This window comes from Centruroides vittatus, unplaced genomic scaffold (genome assembly GCF_030686945.1).
Source record: "Centruroides vittatus isolate TY-2023 unplaced genomic scaffold, ASM3068694v2 scaffold_386, whole genome shotgun sequence".
NCBI lineage: Eukaryota > Metazoa > Arthropoda > Arachnida > Scorpiones > Buthidae > Centruroides > Centruroides vittatus.
This window is the reverse complement of record NW_027122706.1, coordinates 2573533-2595104: the sequence shown is the minus strand read 5'-3', so window position 1 is coordinate 2595104 and position 21572 is coordinate 2573533. Positions and strand designations below refer to the sequence as shown.

At 28.0% G+C, this 21572-nt stretch overlaps 1 protein-coding gene across 2 annotated transcripts in view; it reads left to right on the top strand.

Annotated features, from left to right (window-relative positions):
* The window catches only part of pds5 (cohesin associated factor B pds5), a 128048-nt gene that overhangs the window by 43371 nt on the left and 63105 nt on the right, over window positions 1-21572 (top strand). For both annotated transcript variants that reach the window (XM_067286657.1, XM_067286658.1), the window contains exons 7-12: window positions 1804-1884; window positions 7423-7563; window positions 11071-11186; window positions 13084-13178; window positions 14564-14709; window positions 18542-18693. In XM_067286657.1, coding sequence (XP_067142758.1) covers window positions 1804-1884; window positions 7423-7563; window positions 11071-11186; window positions 13084-13178; window positions 14564-14709; window positions 18542-18693 — 731 coding nt within the window. The remainder of the gene's footprint in view (window positions 1-1803; window positions 1885-7422; window positions 7564-11070; window positions 11187-13083; window positions 13179-14563; window positions 14710-18541; window positions 18694-21572) is intronic.

The window sequence follows — 21572 nt, the reverse complement described above, 5'->3', positions numbered from 1 at the left end:
AATCTAAAATGTCAATATTAAAATATTATCAGAAATAAACAATTGAAAATATATATCAAGATCAAAGTTAATTGCTTCTATAATATCTCTCAGAAATATTTGATAATGATCTGTCACCTATAAATTAGCTTAATCTTTATGTACTATTTTATTTATGTTTAACTGTAAAGTTTTACCACTAATCTGTGCATTTATAAAAATTTTAAATGACACTGTCAAAACATATCAAGATTATGCATGGACTTCATGAAAGCTTCTTGTGGACTGAATCTGGTCCAAGGGTCATAATTTGTTCATACTTGCTTAACGTTTTATGCAAGCTGTAATGTTATTAATGATATGCAAAGGATTCTGTAACACTTATACTATACTATAAAGTAGTGTGTTTCATAATATTTCCGTTTGCTTTCAGTAAATATAAACTCAGAAGATTAATGATTTGAATAAAATTTGAATAGTGATGACATTTTCAATAAATATCACCATTTTACATAAGTTTGTGGTAATGAATGAGTAATAATTCTAGATTTGCATTTAAAATATGTATGGTATATTATATTTTTTAATTTTATCATTTTTTTTCACCTTTATATAACAAGATGTCTTATTTATAGAAATCTGCACACATTTTAAATAAACAATTTAAAAAAAATAAATTTCAAATAATATTTTTAAAAAATGTTTTTTCATTTATGTAACTTTTGTTTTTTCATAAAAGTTAAACTTGCCCAACATAATTTTATCCTTCATGGAATGGTTAATGAATGTTAACGTAGAGTCATATCTTAAGTAAATGAATTAAATAAAATGTAAAAATAAACATAACTATATAATAGTATAATAATTTTTGTAAATTTTTTTTATACATTGATAAAACACTTTTCTTTAAATTTATTTCTTCAAATGTAAAGATGGATTCTAAAACTGTAATCTTTAAATATAACTGAAAAATATAAAACTAAAGTTGATATTTCAGATGAGTTCCAAGCATGGGCATCCACAGAAAATTTTCCTGGAGAGGGCAAAGCTTGAAGACAATAGCGAGGTTGAGGCCAAAGTTTTAAATGCGAAAACGTGTACGTCGGACGTTCAGCATCACTTTCCTGTAAGCCTAGAAGTTTGACAATGGCATTTGGAATGTTGACATGATTCCACTAACTTTCCAAACACCATTGTCAAACTTCTAGGCTTACAGGAAAGCGGCGCTGAACATCTGACGTACACATTTTTGCATTTAAAACTTTGGCCTCAACCTCGCTAATTACATCAATAAATTTTTATTTAATTGTTTAACTTTTTGGGGTTTTCAGAATACAGTATTGCATCAAAATGTCCCTTAATTGAGAATGTAAAGTTGCATAATTTCAAACACTGTAACAATTATAATTTGTGGAATTTTTTATTCTATCCCAAGGAAGGGTAAGTGCTCTGTTTGCGTTCGTCTGCAGATGCCCATGGTTCCAAGCTTTAGCTGTGTATGGCTAGATTTAAATGCATTAAAAACAATAATGAATTATAAATGATAAAAAGTTTTTTAAATGATAAAAGAAATATGAAAAAATTTTACTTGTCATTTTCTTAATTAATAATTGAAGTATCACAAAGTTTATACAAATTTTAAAAATGATAAAAATAGTAATATTTTAAAAAATTGTTAAATCTATATTTTCTTTTTTATAATACATTTTCTATTCTTTTTTTAATTAATTAATAATATAAATAGTAACTGTATTTAATATCATTTAAATTAATTTTGTTAATGAAGACTACTAATCGAGTGATAAATTTCTATGTAATTTTTAGTCACAAAATAAGAATTCATATAATCTTGCCAAAGATATATTAAAGAAGACATCTAGCACTTTGGAACCTTACATTCAAGCAGTATGTATAAAATTTTAATGATTTATAATTATTATACTATATATTGTAATGCATAATTAATGTAAATTAGTTATTTCATTATGATTTAACTCATATAATAAATACTAAATAATCAAAGAAAAAGTTATAATTAATTAATTATATTCTATTTATTTATTTATGCTATGTTTAATTAAATGTTTATATACTAATTATTTTAAAAGACACTTTGTAAAAATTGAAAGATTTATTTTGTGTTGTATATATATTTTTTGCTATAATTATATATACATACACACAATTATGGCAAAAAAATATATATACAACATGTTCACAAATATGTGAATATATATATATATATATATACGTGGTACGATCCAAAAGTTCGGGGAATGCAGTAATCTATGACAACAGAAGCATGTATTTGAAGTTACAGCGTATGAAATGGATTCTACCAAATCACCTCTAAGTGTTCGGGTTAATTTCACCCATGTCATGTGATTAAACCGCGAGCGCTGCTGTTTTTTTCCGGAGATAGTTACCTTTGTCCTGCGACGTAATCAAAGTGGAGTTTCAAGAACAACCTCCAACATTAAATTTTGTCAGCGTTTAGGTAAAACACCTACGGAGATTTTAAAATTGCTAAGAAAGGTGTACGGTGATTCTACGGTGAAAGGTCACGGTGAAGTCGAAATGTTGGAGGTTGTTCTTGAAACTCCACTTTGATTACGTCGCAGGACAAAGGTAACTATCTCTGGAAAAAAACAGCAGCGCTCGCGGTTTAATCACATAACATGACATGGGATGTCTAAGTACATACCGAAATAAGGTGAAACCGCAAATGGCCAACCACATGACATGGGTGAAATTAACCTGAACACGTAGAGGTGGTTTGGTAGAATCCATTTCATATGCTGTAACTTCAAATACATGCTTTTGTTGTCATAGATTACTGCATTCTCCGAACTTTTGGATCGTACCACGTATATGCACATATTTGTGAACATGTTTTATTCAAGTTTTATGCCTTCGTGTCCTTAACTTATAGTTTTTATAATTTAATTGTCTACTAGGACTTATTTATTATTAAGACTTATTATACTGTAGAACTGGTTCCGCAAATTAAGAAAAACAAATCAGAGAACAGTCTTTATTTTTCACCTGAACACATGTTATATAATGTTGTGTTTTGGACCTGTTGGTCCCTCATCAGCAGGTTTACGAACGAAATTCTCTAAAAACAATTATAAAATTATTACAAAAACATAAGATAATATTAAAAATTCCTGAATAAAGTAATACAAATTAAAACTTACAGTTTTATGGTTCATAAATTCATCATTAAATACATTGCTACTCAAAATAATAACTATCGCAAAACCAGTTATATTCCTGTATTTAAAACAGTAAAAATCAAATTATATTGACAAAAATTGATTCAAACCTTATCACTAATGAACTTACAACATCATTCTTCGACTATGGTTCACAAATACATCTTTACATGCATTGCTATTTAAGACCATTACAATCACAAATCCAATCACATTCCTGTATTTAAAACAATAGCCATCAATTATATTGATAAAAAATTGGTTTAAACCTTATCTCTAAAAACTTACGTCATCACTTGAATATTCACTTATCTCTGAGGTTGTTTCTATTTTTATACCTCTACCCCTCCTTTCCTCTTTTGATGAATCTGTTCCATAATTGGTGTATTTCTCTTCCTGTATTGTTATTCATTCGATTTTTTTGTCTAACAATGTGGATGTGTTCATATAATTGCCTTTTAAAATCATTTCTTTCTTTTTTCTTTCTTTTTATAGTATTCATATTTATTTTGCATCCTGTTGTATTACAGCTACCGCTGTTGTGTTCAGCTACCGCTGAATTTGCATAATTACTTTTGATGGCGTGGATATGTTCTATTATTCTTGTTTTTAATTTTCTTTTTGTTTCTCAAATATATGTTTTCTTTTGTTTACAACTGCAATCAAATGAATACGCTACACCTTTTTCTTCTGTTAATTCATATTTTTCATCATCTCTATAACAAAGATATTTTTTAGTTGTGTTTATTTTTTTGGGTATTAAATTTATTTTGCTTTCTATTACTTTTTTAATTCTCTCAAATAACTTTGGTATATACATTACTTTTACAAATTGTTTTTCTTTATGTAATTGTTTTTTTGGCTGTTTGTCTTTTTCTAATTTTTGTATCCATTTTTCCAACAAGATTTTTGGGTAATCATTTAGTTCAGATTGAAGTTTTGCTGTTAATTTTTTAAAGTAAATAATATAATATGATTGAAATTGAATTAAATTGAAATATTTATGTTAACTGAAGATGATGACATTTTAATTTAAAATTTTTATTGATTTTAATAATATAAAGACATTTTACAAGAAACTTATATTTACAATCAAAAAATATTTAGTTGTAGAAAAAAAATTCAGATGAAAAACTTTACTGAAAAAATTGAAATACGTAAAAAAAAAGATAATCTGTAATCTTATATTTTATTTTTAGCCAGTTACATTACAGTAGAGCGTCGATAAGTGGAACGTCGGTAAGTGGAATGGCCGGAAAGTGGAACGATTTTCAGTCGGACTGTGTCGTGCTGAATCGAATGTTTTTGATACTAAATTTACTTCTAAAGTATAATTTTCATGTTTTTTATATTCTTTAATATATTTATTTTGTTTGTACAAAATGCAGAAATAATTTTTAACGATACGATAGCCTCGATGATTATTATAAAAATTTTCGTTAGGCTTAAAATCGACGAAAATTCAACACGAAGCGACATGCAACGGAGAAAAATTCAACAGGAAGCGATACGCAATGGAGAAAAATTTGAACATCGGACAGGTTAATGTATTTTTTCGTACAAAGTCGGAAACTGGAACAAATCATTAACTGGAAGGACCCCAGTCCCCAATTGGTTCCACTTATCGACGCTCTACTGTATTTAAATGTTTGAAGTTATTAATTAAATGAAATTAAAAATTACAGTCTAGAAATTAATTGTTAACTGAGATGATAATTTGTTTATAATTAATTTCTAATTAATTACATAATTAAAAATACAGTATGACATGTCACAATTACAATTAAAAATACAGGATCAAGTCACATTCTTATGATTACTTCTTATATTAGATGTGGATAATCCCTATGCTGTTATGTGTGAAGTTATGCAAATTAGATGTGTGGGATTGCAAACATCATGTTAATACATGATGTCTGCAATCCCATACAGTATCAGTGAATGTCATGGATAAGACATATGACCTGACAGACTTGGAAAAGGCCTGATTATTGGCTGTTGGGCCAGGAGTGGTACCATTTCAGAAACAGCTAAGTTTATAAAATGCTCTTGTGCTGCAGTAGTGAAGGTGTATCAAGAGTGGACCAATGGGATCTGTAGTGGATGGAATCGCCCAGGCGAGCGATTTCTGCTCTGTTTGTAACCTAACGGGAACATTCGTAATTCAAAATCATAGCCGTTACGGAAGAACCGTTAGAAAATATTCGTTGGGAAAGCCGTTGTGGTTTGAATTGACGATCGACAGACGAATGGCTGTTGGCCGGACTTTATGAAGATATCGAAGCTGATTGGCAGAGAATTCGAACGCCGGTTACTATATAAGAAGTAGTTTTTGGCGGGAAAAGTTGGATCGGTTCTATCGAGTTCTAACTATCTCTCTTTGGGACCTTGCTGAAACCGGGTGTAAGTGAACTCCTGTTGGAACTTTTCACGAACTTTTCCTGACTCAGAGGTGTTGCGAGTACTAAGTCTGTTAACGGAGGTCGTAAGGTGTCCTTCCGACGAACTTGTACGGAACATAGTCGTTTGTAACTTAGATTAGTGTATTGTGGATACCTAGTTCTAAATGTTATTTTGTATTTATTTTGTATGTTTGTCTCGTCAATATAAACGTTGCGCTTTGTCAATCTGACTGGTGTTATTTTGAACATTACTGGATCATTGTGACAATTTGGTGTGCCAATTGTGGCATTCCACATACCTTTGATCTAAGAGAGGAACAGTTGGTCAGGAGAAATTGACATGCAACTGTTGAACAACTGATCATCAAAATGAACTCAGGTGTGAATAGAAAGGTTCCCAAAACCACACTCCAGTGAACCCTGTTATATTGTGGATTCTGGAGCAAGCACCTTGTGTGAGCACCCAATTATTGTTAAAAACACTTTCAGTTTGCATTTCAATACCAGGACTGGACCCTGACCAAGTGAAAATGGATAGCTTTCTCTGATGAGTCAAGATTTTTGCTTCACCTAGCAGATGAACAGTGATGTATTTAGCATCAATCTGCAGAAAACAAACTCGCAGAAATAGTTGATGGCACAAAGCAGGCTGGTTGGGGTGCAGTTTTTTCATGGCAAGGTTTGTGTCTTTTGGTACCTTTAAATGGTAACATAAATGTAAATAGTTCTCAATTGTTGACAATCACATTTATCATACATGTTCATCATTTTTCCTGAAAGTGATAGCATCTATCAGCAAGACAATGCTAGTTGCCATACAGCTAGAGTTGTCCATGAATGGTTTGAGGAACATAATTAACAGTTCAAGCTACTACCCTGGCTACCCAATTCCCCAGATCTCAACCCAATCAGACTATCTATGAGATCACCTCAATTGATACATTAGATGAATGGATGATCCTCCAAGAAATCTGAGCCAACTCTGGAATGCACTGCAGTCTGCTTGGACACAGATACTTGTTGACACTTACCAGCACCTTATTGAGTCCATTCTATGTTACCTGAGATCTGTATGTGCTGCCAAAGGCACATACTTTTGCTACTAAGTAGGTGGTCATAATAATGTTGCTCAACCATGTATATTAACACACTATATAAAATACATGTTTACATGTGATAAACTAATTTCACAATGACAGAAATACTTTTGCTCATAACATATCTTTTCTTTAATGCACCTGCTGGAGCTAAACTGAAGAATGAGGGGTATATGGTCATGTATTGTCAGAGAGTAAAACCAATAAGATGAGAGATTACCAAAGCACATAGACTTTATGGTTTCTCCACAGACATACTGCACCATTTTGGATGGAAAGTCTTAAGACATCCTGCATGTAGCTCCAATCTTAGTCCATTTGACTTCTACAGTTTTGGACCTCTTAAAAAGTATCTGAAAGGATGTTGATTCTTGTCAGATGAGCAATTCAAGATGCAGTGAGAATGTGGTTCTTCCAGCAACCAGTCTAGTTCTTTGAGGATGGCATTTGTCAGCTTGTTAAACATTGGGATAAATATCTCAATTCTTATGGAGACTTTTGAATAAATACATTTATCATTGTTATGTTTTATAACTTGATTCAATTCTTATTTTCATTTGAACATCCTTTATAGTTTATCATATGCATGTTAAAATATTAGTGTGTAAATATATTTTTATATAATTAATTCAATAAAAGATCTAACACAGTTAAATTATTATTAAATAAGAACAGGCTTATTTTGTTCTATATATGTATGATATTAATTTAATTTTTTCTTCACAGTTTTTCAGCAATACTCTGATTCTAAATAAGAAATCTAAAACGAATATAAGTGGTCATCTGTATGATTTAATATATGAACTAAATACAATCTGTCCAAGCATGATGGTATCAGTTCTTCCACAACTGGAATTTAAATTAAAGGTAATTCATTTTTAAATTTTACTACTTCCACATATTCTAATTTGTCATTTAGAATTAATATCACCTAAGGAATTTTAAACAAACCATTGTTTAATCAATTTAAATGTATTTTAAATATTTCAAAACAGATATAATTTAATAAAATTTTGAAAATAATTGTCATAAAAATGTTGGTGATTTTGTCGTGATTCTGATGAAAATATTAATTAATTTTAAATTCTGTTTAATTACATACTATATACCACATTTAATAAGCATAAATGTAATATTTGATATTAATAGGGGTTCAAAAATAATCCGTGATTTTTTTTAATTAAATTTTTACAGATATAAAATGAATTAGAAAAAGAAACATCAAAAATTGAAATTTATTATTTGTTTAGAATTTTTGGAATACTATTGTTGCCAGAACAAGTACATAAAAGTTGAAAATATATACTATTAAAATTAAAAGTATAGATTGTAAATAAATATTCAAATTAAAAATTAACCTTAGAATAGAATATCCTTAAAATGTTTATTTTTGTGAAAATCTTTTTCACTTTTAGTTGTTATAGCATTGAAATTTATTTTGCTTAGATAGTTGAAAATCAGTTTCATTTTATAAATGCAATTATCAGCACTGAATAATTTAAACTCCTTTTGTCATATAATTCTTTAATATTCTTTAATCCTGTAAATAATAAATAAATTGCCTATCAGAGAAACAATAAATATTTGCATTATGAATTCAGCAGACAATGTATGAAAATATTTGATATGTGTACTTTATTTATTGTTTACAAGATTTTTATAAAGTACAATAACAAGAACAGCAAACTAGTTTAAGTAGCAAGAATTAGCAAAGGACTAAAAACTAAACGTTCATGCCTGTAGTTTTTAGTACTTCCATTTTTATGACAGTTTAGTAAGAATTGTTTTTTTTTAAATTTTAATAAACAGTATTTTATTTATTACTTTGCTTATGTTTTTAACTCTGCTTTTGTTAATGTTATTTTAAAAATTTTACATTATTTTTTTAAAAGCAATGTTATGTGTATTTATTTGTACTGATTTTACAATTGAACTTCAAATATTTCATGAAAACACTTTTGAAATTTGATATTGCATTGTAATATCTTGTAATGCAATTTTATATTTTAAAAACAAAAGATATTTTATCTTATTACTCAAACACCTAATGCCTCTGAGAAATTAGTAATTTATAATAATACAGTATATTATAATATAATTTCTCAGAGGCATAAGGTGTTTGAGTAATAATATTTAAAACTCTGAGCCTTTATTCAAGTATAGATATTTTATCTCTTAAAAAATTATTATTAGCCACATAAAGGATTGAATAAATATTTAATATTTATGAAATAATTATAAATATGAATATATTTTTTAAGTATTACTTTTAAATAAAATATGTTGCTATTTATAATGAATGATTCCAGTGAGTCTTGATGCCTCTTAAAATATTTATATTTTTTCTTTTTGTATTCAGCATAATTGATTTCCAAATGTCTATGAAATTATTATGTTGACTATTTAAGTAGCAAGACTAGCAGCATTGTATTGATCCAATTAGATTGATATCATTTATGTTTACTGTAATGCTTACTGTAATTAATGTTTACTACATTAATGTTTACTGTAATGTTTACTGTAATGTGTATTGGCATTATAATATAAATCTTTATAAAAGCTATTGCTTTTATAAGATTGATATTATAATGCCAATTTATGTAAAGTTTTTTTGTACAACATAATGAAAATACAACTTATATGGTTATATTTTGATTTTAAATAACTTACACATAAGGAGAACTTAGCTTGAATTTCAGATGGAATTACAATGGAACCTTGCTTAATGAGTACCTCGCATAATGAGCAAAACAAATTGTAAAAATATGACTTGCTTAACAAGTGATGAGGAAAGAGGAAGTCCTGGATTGTGAGCATGCTCCATCAGTTTGTGTTTAACATTCATTCCGCTAGCATCTTAGTGTTGCTTGTGATCACACATTTTTCCCAACTTGTGTTCACACATATTATGTATAAACATCAACAACTATAGCCTGTTATATAATAAACAGGCCAAATGATATGTCAAATTCTTGGGCCATGTAAAGGCTATAATTAAATATTAGAAATTAACTAATTTGACTAGAGGTAGACAGTTATGCAGCCATCTCATATTAAATTTAATGACCAATTCCAAATTAAATTTTAGAAATGGCTAAATTAAAAATTAATTATTTATAATTATTAAATTTAATATGCGATGGCAGCATAACTGCCTACCTCTAGTTACATTAATTAATTTCTAATATTTAATTATACCCTTTACATAGCCAAAGAATTTGGCATATCATTTGGTGTGTTTATCAGACATATTATCTGTGATTATTTTTGTTTTCTGCAAATCAAATTCACATTTCAGGTTGGTTCATTTCATGCTAGAAAAAATGATGATGATTTACGCTCCTTAACAATGTATATTGTATAATTTTCTTTGAATAAACATTATACATAAAATATTTGAGTATTTTTTTCAGCGTGGAATGCATTATCTTATTTTACATTAATTTATATGGGAAAAATTGTTTCACTTCATGAGAGTTTCGCATTACGAGTAAGATTCTGGAACGAATTATGCTCGTTAAGTAAGGTTCCACTGTATTTGTAATGTATTTATCTAATGTATGAGCTTGAATTTTTTACCAAAAATATTCTAAATTATTAATTAATTAAATATGAAATTTCAATTATTAATGTTTTTGTCAGATTTCTTTTTGACACAATTAAATTAATAAACATAATCATATTTTTAATTTATTTAATTTAAAATGTATGCTCTCCATTTCAAATTAGTAATGTCTTATCCCTGCTGTCTCCATACTTTCCTGCTAGCAATAGAATTGTGCCAGTCATCTATCAAGGGAAAATTTTTGAATTGAAATAATGTGATTTTTGGTGCAAAATGAATGTTCATATATTTGGATGCAAATCAGAAGTTTGTATACTCGGGTGCAAACTGGAAGTTCATATAATAGGGGCTGCCTGTCCCTAAGCTTTCCATATCTGGTCTTGACTTTCATTTATCTAACTTCATTCTTGAGATTAAGGAAGGACTGACAGACAGTGGGAATTTACAAATCTACAATTTTTTCAAATTGCAGCTTAATAAAAATAACTTGGAAAATGCCAGCAGCTTTTGATATGTTTTATTAAAACTTTATGCACTTTTCAAAATTAATATTAATTTTTTTATTAAAAGAATTTTTACATTTTCAAATATGATTAGTGTTTAAATAAAAAATTGTTATTGATTTTTAATTTTAGTTTTATTTCTATTTCAGTTTATGTGTATTAAGAATAAATGTTTAATATTTGATGCTTATAAGAAAAATTTAACTTTGTTTAAAAAATTTATTTTGTCAAAAAAATAGTAATTTAACAATTATAATTTAGGAAATGTATTAATAAAATTATTTAATTAAATATTTTATTTAATAGGGAAGTGATGAAAAGGCAAGACTAGACTCAACTAAATTACTTGCACGAATGTTTTCTGATAAAAATTCAGAATTAGCATTAGAAAATAAATCTTTATGGAAATGTTTTCTTGGAAGGTAAAGTATTATGTATAATAATGAAGTTATTTTTTATTTTTAGTTTTAGTATTTTAATGTAGATTTATTTAAATAAGTATTATTTTTATCATTAAAAAACACTGACTTAATATTAGGTTATAAAGGTGAAATTTATACATTTTGAAAGAAAATCTTTATTGACAATTAACTCAATGATGATTACAGTTCAGTCTTGTAGATAATCATCATTAATATTAATCACTTCAAACTTTCAGTCTGTTAGCAGAGACTGGGGTTTTTCTTTGAAGAAAGTTTCAAGCATTGGATACTGTCATTTAACTACATAGTGGCAATCTAGTTCTGCGGGATGTAAAATAGATGGTAATTGATGCCAGGTCTTGATTTGATAAGGTGGATGAGCAGTACCTCCCAACCCAGACTGGCCAGTTTCTTTAAAATCATCTGTACTTTCTGTGCTGGCATGTTGTCATGGTGGTATGAGACTTTGTCAATTTTTAGTGTATGAGAATACTCAAGTTGTTATGCTAATTCTCTGGTGGTCAGCTGTGAATTATTGTCTACAAGTTGCAGGAGAATGTCGTCATCATTGATAGAATTGTTGCCCAGATGGATTCATCTTAAAACAAGAAATTTCTATTCTTGAATTCCTTGAACCAATCGTAGTGGTTTTGCCTGTTGACTGTGTCCATACCAAATGCCTTGAAGATGAGATTGTGAGTCTTCATTGCACTGTAGCAACTTTTGAAGTGATAAAGCAACAACATGTGGATGTGTTCTTTCAAAAGTTTCATATTATCAGACATTGATGATCCATCTATTTCTGATGAAATATGTGATGAAATGTTCCCTGGTTACTCTACTTATTGTAACATAATCAAGATTATGTTACAATAAATATATTTTAATTGGAAATGGTGTGTTCCTCTTTCCTCAGCATAACAAGTCCTAGTTTATAAGAACGTCCAAAGTGGACACAAATATAAGTAATTAAGGACAAGAAGCACGTATCAACAAGAAGTTCTTTAGTTTGCTTTGAAGATAAACAAAGGAAAAAGGTTTCACTATGTTTCAAACTAAAATTATATCTTTGATAATTCAAATGACTCAAAATAAAAATACTTATTTAACTAACAAATTAGAAGACTAGTTGCTCTCTGTGTTGTGACACTCTTGGAAGAAAATTGGTTGCTAAGCAGTTAATTCAGAAAAGCATACCAGCTTTCTTGAATAAGCATGAAATTAAATTGATAAGAATCAAGTGCATCCCATGTCAAGTTGCACAAAAATCACTTCATTCATGTCAAAAAATAATATAGATAGTGTCATTAAAAATATATCTATCTAAAGTGGTGTAAGCGCATCAAATGATAATAAACACTTCTGTATGAAATATTATGAAAACATCTATCAAATATTATTTAATAACTTTCACTAAATATCCTTATTAATTCCAATAATATCAGTTTTAGATTTATTAGAAAACCAAATTACAAATAGATCTTAGACCAAAATAATTCTTTCCAAATGCTAATTAATACATTTGGGTTGTGAAATCTGGAAATGCTTTTCAAAGTTAAATTGAGGTAACATTTTTCCAAAGTTTATTTAACATATATCCACTTCCTTCATTCATCTAAATAAGAAAGATAGTTTACAAAATTAAGACTAAAATGTAGTATTTGTTATATTTGAGTATATTTTATCTATAAAAAATCTTGATTTAGTTAAATTGTCTATCAAAAAATGCATGATTCAGTTATATTACTTTATAGTAATTTTATAATTTAAACTATTATTTAATAATTATAATGAATTTAATTATTTTATAATGTTTTAAAATTATATAGGATAAATTATAATATATTTATTATAATACTATATAATAAAATATATAATAATAATAATTTCATTTTAGGTTTAATGATATCAGTGTGCAAGTAAGAGTAAGATGTGTACAGTATTCCATGCATTTTCTTCTCAATCATCCAGAATTAAGGGATGATATCACAGGTAAAACAGTTTAGTTTGCATGTTTTTAGTCTTGGTTTTATTAAAAGTAATTTTATTCATTGCTTTGACTTGAATAAATTTAATGGAATTGTTTAATTTTAATAGAGACTTGCAAATAAATAAAGTGTAATGAATTGCAATTATTACAAAAAATTGATTTAATTTTGTTATATTTTAATAGACTTCAAATAAAATTTATTTTGTAAGTGGATGAAGTATATTTGATGTGTTTCTAATATTTATTAGACTATTTATAACTAATATTCGATATAATTAATATAACTAATATATGATATTAATTATAGCATATTACTGTATATAAAAGTATGATGAATATTTAAATATATGTAGTAAGTACAGTAGTGTATTTTTTATTTTGTTCTTTTATGTAGATTGCTATTGTTATCATTGAGTATTTTTTTCATTGATAATGCCTAATGTCAATAAGAAAGAATAACCTCAAGAATAGATACTTTAATTATAATCATTTTGTATTTGTGAAAATGCAGATGAAATAATTTTTTTATATTTTACCAAATTAAAATATACATGATTTTGTTCTTTGTTACCTTCATTTGTTTTCTGTTGTGAAGAATCCTCCAGTTCTTATTTGTTTAATAGTCAAGTATAAAACAAACATAAGAATTTATTTACAGTTTATATACAGTCTTGCCAAAGCAAACATCAATATAGATTTTACAATGTTTGCTTTGCCGAACATTGCAAACAGCAGTTATTCTGGAAAGGAGTCAGAAAACTCAACATTCTTACATTTTTTAGGAACATTGTGTGAGACCGCCTACCATAATTTAAATCAAAATGACAGTCATTGTGTTCTTTGATTCTCGTAGTTTTATGGTTCATAAATTTGTTCCTGAAGAACAGTCAATGCCTTATTATACAAGGATGTTGATGGATTGTCTCCCCTGAGAATCTTTTAAGTTAGACTGGATTTGCATCAAAATGGAGTTTGGTTCCTTTGTGACAATATTCCTCATTTGTTGCCATCCAGTTTCTGACTAAAGACTTGAAGACAGTGATTATGCATTCTTCTTATTTGTCAGATTTAGCTCCCAGCTAACTTTTTCTCCCAAAATTTAAGGTACTCATGAAGGGAATGCAATATGAGTTCATTCCAGACATTTAAAGGGTAGCGACAATATATCTGAATAACATCTCAGTTAATGATTTGTCTAGGGCACTTGAGAAACTTTTGGAACAATCCAAGCCATGTATTGAAATATGTTGAAAATTAAATCAGTAAAATTGCTGCATGTAAGATGTATTTTTTTTTCACTGAATTATTCCTGGAACTCTCTGAGCAGACTATATATATTTATATATTATACTTTCTGAATTTAACTTTGTTTTTTTCTAATTTTTAGAACAATTAAGGTTACGTCAACATGATCCAGAAGAAGTTGTAAGATATGAAGTTGTTATGGCTATAATTAGTGCTGCGAAGAAAGATTTTAATAGCATTTCAGATGAATTATTAACATTTGTAAAGGAAAGAACTTTAGATAAAAAAGTAAATATATTATTATTTTTTAGTTAGAAATATAAATTTTGCATTTAACTGATTGGCTACTCGTTAAAAGCATAAGTATAATTTATTTTTTTGTTATCATTAACTAATTACAATTAAAAATTAATAGTATTATTACTTCACAAAATGCCTTAGTTTACCAAAACTATTCTCTCAAAACTAATCTAAACATTTTAAGATCTATTGGTTATCTCCAAGAATAACAAAAAGAAAGCAAGTTGTAAAATGCATTAACATATTATCATTTTACATACTAAATTTAAATTTAGAATATCAAAATACCTGTAGAAATTTTATCTTAATTATATTAATATATTAACTAATTGAAGTAATTAAATTAAAACAAAAATAACATTTTAGTAGTATGTAAAATCACTTTAATTTGTGTAGGTTGATTTTCTCACAGCAACTCCAAGTTATTACTTAACCTTTCAGCAGTGGGAGAGTCAGGTATGGTTCTACCCCTTAGTAGTGGAGAATATACCCGAAAAATTTTTAAAGTATTTTTTCACACAATTTTTCTCATTTCCGTTTTAGAAAAAGTATTTGTAAACAGTTATGTCTAGTAAAGAAAAGTCTTTTTTTATTGTTACATAATTCATTTTTTATGTGAATTTTTTTTTGCGGTAGTTTTTGGCTATATTTTGGTGATACCCCCAAAAGAATTTAACGTATATATACGTCCCTCACCACTGCCACACGATCGCCCTCGATGTATATATACGTCCCTCACTGCTGAGTGGTTAAGATTTTATTGTAGTATATTCTTGAATAGATTATATATCATATGCATTTCAGGCTGTTATAAATTCACAGCCCCTCTTTAGTGCTATTAAAGACAGTGCAGTGATTATTAGACTTGACACTATTATGATCACAAAAAATCTTTTATATTTTGATTATCTATACTTACTTGCATGTCTTTAAGAGAGAAAAACAATTTTTAAAACACCAGTACACATACAATGTTCTCATATAAATACCATTATAAAACCTTTAAAATTTTTTTTTAAATAAATGGGTAAAAACTATATTATAAACTATATCACAAAATTTTTAAACATAATAAACTTTACTTTATAATTATTACATGTGATATAGTTTATAATATAGTTTTTTACCCATTTATTAAAACATTGCATGTGTACTAGAGTTTTAAAAATTGTTTCTCTTTCTTAAAGACATGCAAGTAAATATAGATAATCAAAATGTAAAAGATTTTTTGTGATCATAATAGTATCAAGTTTAATAATCATTGCATTGTCTTTAATAGCACTAAAGAGGGGCTGTGAATTTATAACAGCCTGAAATGCATATGATGTATAATCTATTCAAGAATAAACTAAAGTCTTAAGTGATAACTTGGAGTTGCTGTGAGAAAATCAATCGACACAAATTAAAGTGATTTTACATACTACTATATTATACAGCATCCATACTACGTAGAACATTTTAGTATATACACAGACATAGAATTGTCATTCCATTAAAATTAAGTAAATTAAAAACACTCAAATCAAAGACAAATGATCTTCAAAAGAATGATGATAATGATATGTAAATTCATATGATTTTTGCAGTCTTGATATTTTCTTTTTCTGAATCTTAGTATAGCTTAATATATGTAATGTGTGTCTTTCTTCCTTAAATGGACTAAGAGCTTACGAGATAATACAGATAATAAAAAATTCAAACTGATTTACTCAAATCTTTTATTCAATTTTTAAGTAAATCATTGTATACAAGATTTAATAGATATTTTAATAAATGTAAAGAAATTATTAGAAAAAATGCTAAATTCAGAAACCAAAAACAAATTTTATTCAGAAACATTTTTGTTCTCTTAAAAGAATATCATCAGCTGAAAAAGTTTATGAAATATTTTAGAATGAATGCATTAAAAATGAACACTATTACATTTAAACTATTTAAATATATCACCAGAAAATTATAATTATACAAGATTAGTAAAATAAAGTAATCAGTAAGTAGTAAAAATTTAGAAAAATAAACTCAAATCCAAATAAATAAAAAATAAATTAAATCAGGAAATAAACAAAAAAGTATTACATAAAACAAAATAGTATCAAATGTAATGGTTAAGTGTTAAATATAGGTTTGTGGCTATCCACTGTATATGACATTAAACAAATATCTCATCCTTACAATGTTTCTAATGTTTTTTAGAAAACTTTCTAATGTTTTTTAGAAAACATTAGAAAGTGTTTTTTGAATAAAAAAGTTGTAAACTTGAGAAAGTAAATTATCAGTTCATCTACTAATATAACAGAATCATGAACATTAATTGCTCTAATTTTGCATGCAAAAGGATAGACATATACATAGCATTGTTCTATTAATCAGATCATATGTTTATCTGTCCAGCTTTTAATAATTATTGGGCTTTTTCAGAAAACTGATAAAAATAACATTTCATCAGTTAATACCAATATCAATGTTTGATGCATTCCTAAAAATGTCTACTTTCAGAATATTTGGGCTATTCTGTATATAGTGCCCATTGCATCAATGCCATGGCATTTTGCTTACTATTTTGTATAGAGTTATAATGTTCCTCAAGATGTTGCCATAACATTCTATATGTCGATACTGTAATAAAATCTTTCTTTTCCTTATGGAGCTTTATATGTCTGCCATATATATATGGCAGACATATCCATTTATTTTACCTTCTCTTTGTCTGAATGAAGTAATTGCATGATTTAGGGAAAACATTTAAAAGTTAAAGCAATATTGTTACACCTGGCATAACAGGCCAAAAGGGATGTTATCTTTACACTAGTTACCTTGCTCATCTTTTTAGTTGTATGTTCAGCTTTTTTACAATCTCTTGTAGATCCTGTTTCATATCTATTAACAGCTACTTTAGTAAAGCCTTTAATTACATTAGGAAAGTCATGATTAATTGCAGTTTGTATAATAAATAAAAATTCTTCCTGTCTCTGTTTTATTAAAGAATAATGTGTTGTTGCTCTCTTTAGGAACATTTAGAGTTCTGATTAATATTGTAATTCTCAAGGCTTAAATTGTTTTTGGTTTATCTTTATAAACATGGGAATTTACTGCTTCCCAAAGGAAAAGCTTGAAGGGATAAATTTTTGATTGTGGCTGCAATTTTCCTCTTGAAATTATTCCGTTTCCAAAGATATCACAAAGCATTGCATTGAACAAGTTGCAGTATATACTTTTGCATTATTTTGTTTTCATTAAGTTTTACAATGAATGGTTCCATAATTTTGGAACAGTACAGTTTAGTGTTCAGGCTTATTCATTCATAAATATACTGTAGAGGGACATTTCTAATGCACTAAATTAGAAAAACTAACCAAATTAAAAATATGATTTAACATTTTTATATATATTAAGAAAAAATGATATAATATTTATTAATGTATTATGTAATTATTAAATATTTATTCATGTTTTAATAATTTATTATTATATATATTTCTTGTATAATATATTATACAACTTAGATTTATTAACTTGCACTTAAAAAGTTTTGAAGATTGGGAAAAATTCTCTAAAAATTTAGTATTTTAATAAACAAACAATATTTATAATCATTGATAATTTCTTACTAATTTGCATAAATTTTGAAGATTAAAAAATTTTTTTTGTTAACTTGTTTAAAAATAACATTTCATCAGTTAATACCAATATCAATGTTTGATGCATTCCTAAAAATGTCTACTTTCAGTATTCCTAAAATATTTTTACATGTTTCTAAAATATATTTTGCTTTTCCTGTTATAAGAAATACTGTATTCAAGAATTATTATTTTATTTTTAGTTCAAAATAAGAAAAGAAGCATTATTAGGTTTAGCTACTTTGTACAAACAGCATATGAGTAGTCCTGATTTACCTCAATCAACAAGGGATTGTATATCATGGATAAAAAATAAAGTACTTCATGTATATTATCAGACAGCACTAGAAGATAGGTAAGCATAATTACAAATATCAAAATTTTATTACTTTTATGTTTTCAATTAATTATACTAGAAATATGTCAAAATCATCACATTTATATTTTATTTTAAAAATTTGGAAAAGACTAATTTTATAACATTGGGCTTTTAATAATTTGGTTTTAATTGCTATAAAAAATATATTCCTTGGAATTACATAATGGAAAATTTTGGTCAATATCAAAAATAAATTGGAAACAAATAACAGTAACAAAGAATTAATACATTATGTTGTGACAGAATAAATTTCTAAAGTATGTTTAGTATGTTTATAAGATATAAAATAATATAAAATATAGAGTAGAACAAGAAAATTCCTACAGTGTATATTATATATATAGTCAAACCTTTTTTAAACACCTTTTTTTGAACAGTTTGGTTTATGAAAAAATTTTGAACATGACATTTGTCTCCTGGTTGCCACCATACAATATCTCAGTTGCTTAACAAGCTACTCGGCAGAGCCAGCCACTGATATTCAGCTTCCTATACTTCTTACGTTAATGAAAAGCGATGACCTGATCAATTAATGACAGGACTACCAATTCAGAAGTTAATGGTGCTGAGATCGCATTGCATCATGATACAAATCATTGATGATGATGCTGTTTAAATTACATTTTAATGCACATGCAGGAAAGATACTGTGTCTGTTTTATGATGCAAGCCACAGTTGAGTTTAAATCAAATTAATTAATAAAAATTGCATTAATTGACATTCACATAATATAAATAGCATTCAAGAATTTGTGTTTAAATATGCTTAAGTTAAATTAAATGACAAAAAATTTATTAATATAATATATATTGGGTTTTCCATGGGGGGTGCTCGAACTTTGACAGTGTATAGTGGCCATGTTAGTGAAGCTACAGCTGTCAAATTTGGAGGTTATAGTAATTAATGTTGGGAAAATCATCATGGAAAATTACAGTATTGAGCAACATGTGCAAATTATTAAACTTTACTATCAAAATGAGTACTCAGTTAGAGCTATGTTCCGTGCACTATGTGATTTTTACGGTGCACACAGTTGTCCTGTTGCATCAACTATTTGTAGTTTGGTAAACAAATTCAAATCAACTGGTTCAGTAAACAATCAAACAACACCCATACATTGTTGAAACGTGAGGTCTGCAGAAAACATTGCTGCAGTGAACGAGAGTGTGCAGGATAATCTTTGGCAGTCAATTCCTCGTCATGTCCAAGAACTTGACCTTTCACAGACCTCAACTTGGTGAATTTTGCATCAGGATGTAAAAGAGTAGCTTCATCTTGCTACCGAACACGGGATTTCTCCATGTTGGGATGAAGCTACTCTTTTACATAGGGCCTTTGACCAATACGACTTACGCTTGTTGGAGATGCTTGAGACCTATATAGAAAGCATAAAGGGAAGTTGCATTAACTCTGATTGTATTCCGGTTCCACAATCATGGAAATATTATTTACAATGCCACAAGCAAAACAATAATTTTGTGTGTAATTAAATATTCGTCTTTCTGCTATGTAAAAGAAAACAATTTCTACATCATTTACATCACACTAATTTTTTTACAATGCTATAATAATAACAATAATAATAATAATAATGAGTTTATTTGTAGCTTTATTTAAAATATAATTTTATGTTTAAACATAATGATTTTTATATCATACAGTACATCATTAAACATTTTTAAAAATTGGAACATGATGGTTAAAGAATTTTCAAATGATAGAACTGTTTTTCTGTACATTCCTGAGGAGGGCCTCTAAAAGAAGCCGAAAACGTTCAAACATTAAAGTTTCTTGTTTATTTACTGCTGGAATTAGCATTTAGATGTGAATTTTGTTAGTATAGTTCCAGTTTATATGTGCTAGTTTTTTGTTTTTCAGGTTTATTTAGTTGGTTCTTAAAAGAACACCTTATATATGTTGATATATGTTACAGCTAAAGTTTATAAATCAATAAAGCTAGGATTAGCTGGCTAATGCTCCAAGTCTTTTGATTAAAGCAAATAACAATTTATTAATTTTCAACTTTATCCATTTGAAGTGTACTTTATTCAAGTCACAAACAAATAAAACTGACATTTATCCAAAAATGGGTGGATGAAGTGAGAACAACAATTAATAATCTGGCTTTATTCAAATGACATGGAGTCTATCTACTATTATTTTGATAGTTCTGAGTATAAATGTTGCCTTTTTATGGGCATGAGCATTTTGTTTTTTAGCCACTGTGAATAGTGAAAAATGGGACAATGTTGATACATCTGGCAATTTATCATCATATATCAAACCAATGGTGATACGGAGACGATTTTTTCAATCTGGTGAGTTTTTCATGCCTATGATAGTGTGCGATAGTGTGCGAAAGAAATGGAGTACCCAGGGGTGTTGCCAATAAGAAAGGGGGTGATAGAGAGGGTGAGAGAAGGATGGGGGAAGGGAATGGGGTGGGGGAGAAAAAAGGGGGGAAGAAGAGAACAGTAGAGCGATACGCAGGGACGAATTGGATGAGATCCTGAAAATAAAGAATGGTGCGAGCAGTACAAATAAGCGTGTAGTAGACAGAGAAGCGTACGCTCTGAAAAGTAACAGTTGTACAGTAAAAAACAGATGTCCGCCCACTAAAAAAACAGGATTGATAAGCTGGGGCAGATTGGAGCAGGACACAAAGGGGCTAGCCCTTATAATGTAAGCAGTAATAAGTCCGACAACTAGGTTATTGTTCTGCGTCCGTTGTAAAAGTTCATTAATGGAAGATGCTTACAGAAGTTTTTTAGTCCATGGAAGATCCGTGTTGAGGAGAGGAGGACACTGAAGTTTGCAAGGCCAATGATGACCTTCCACTTGCACTAGGTTACGC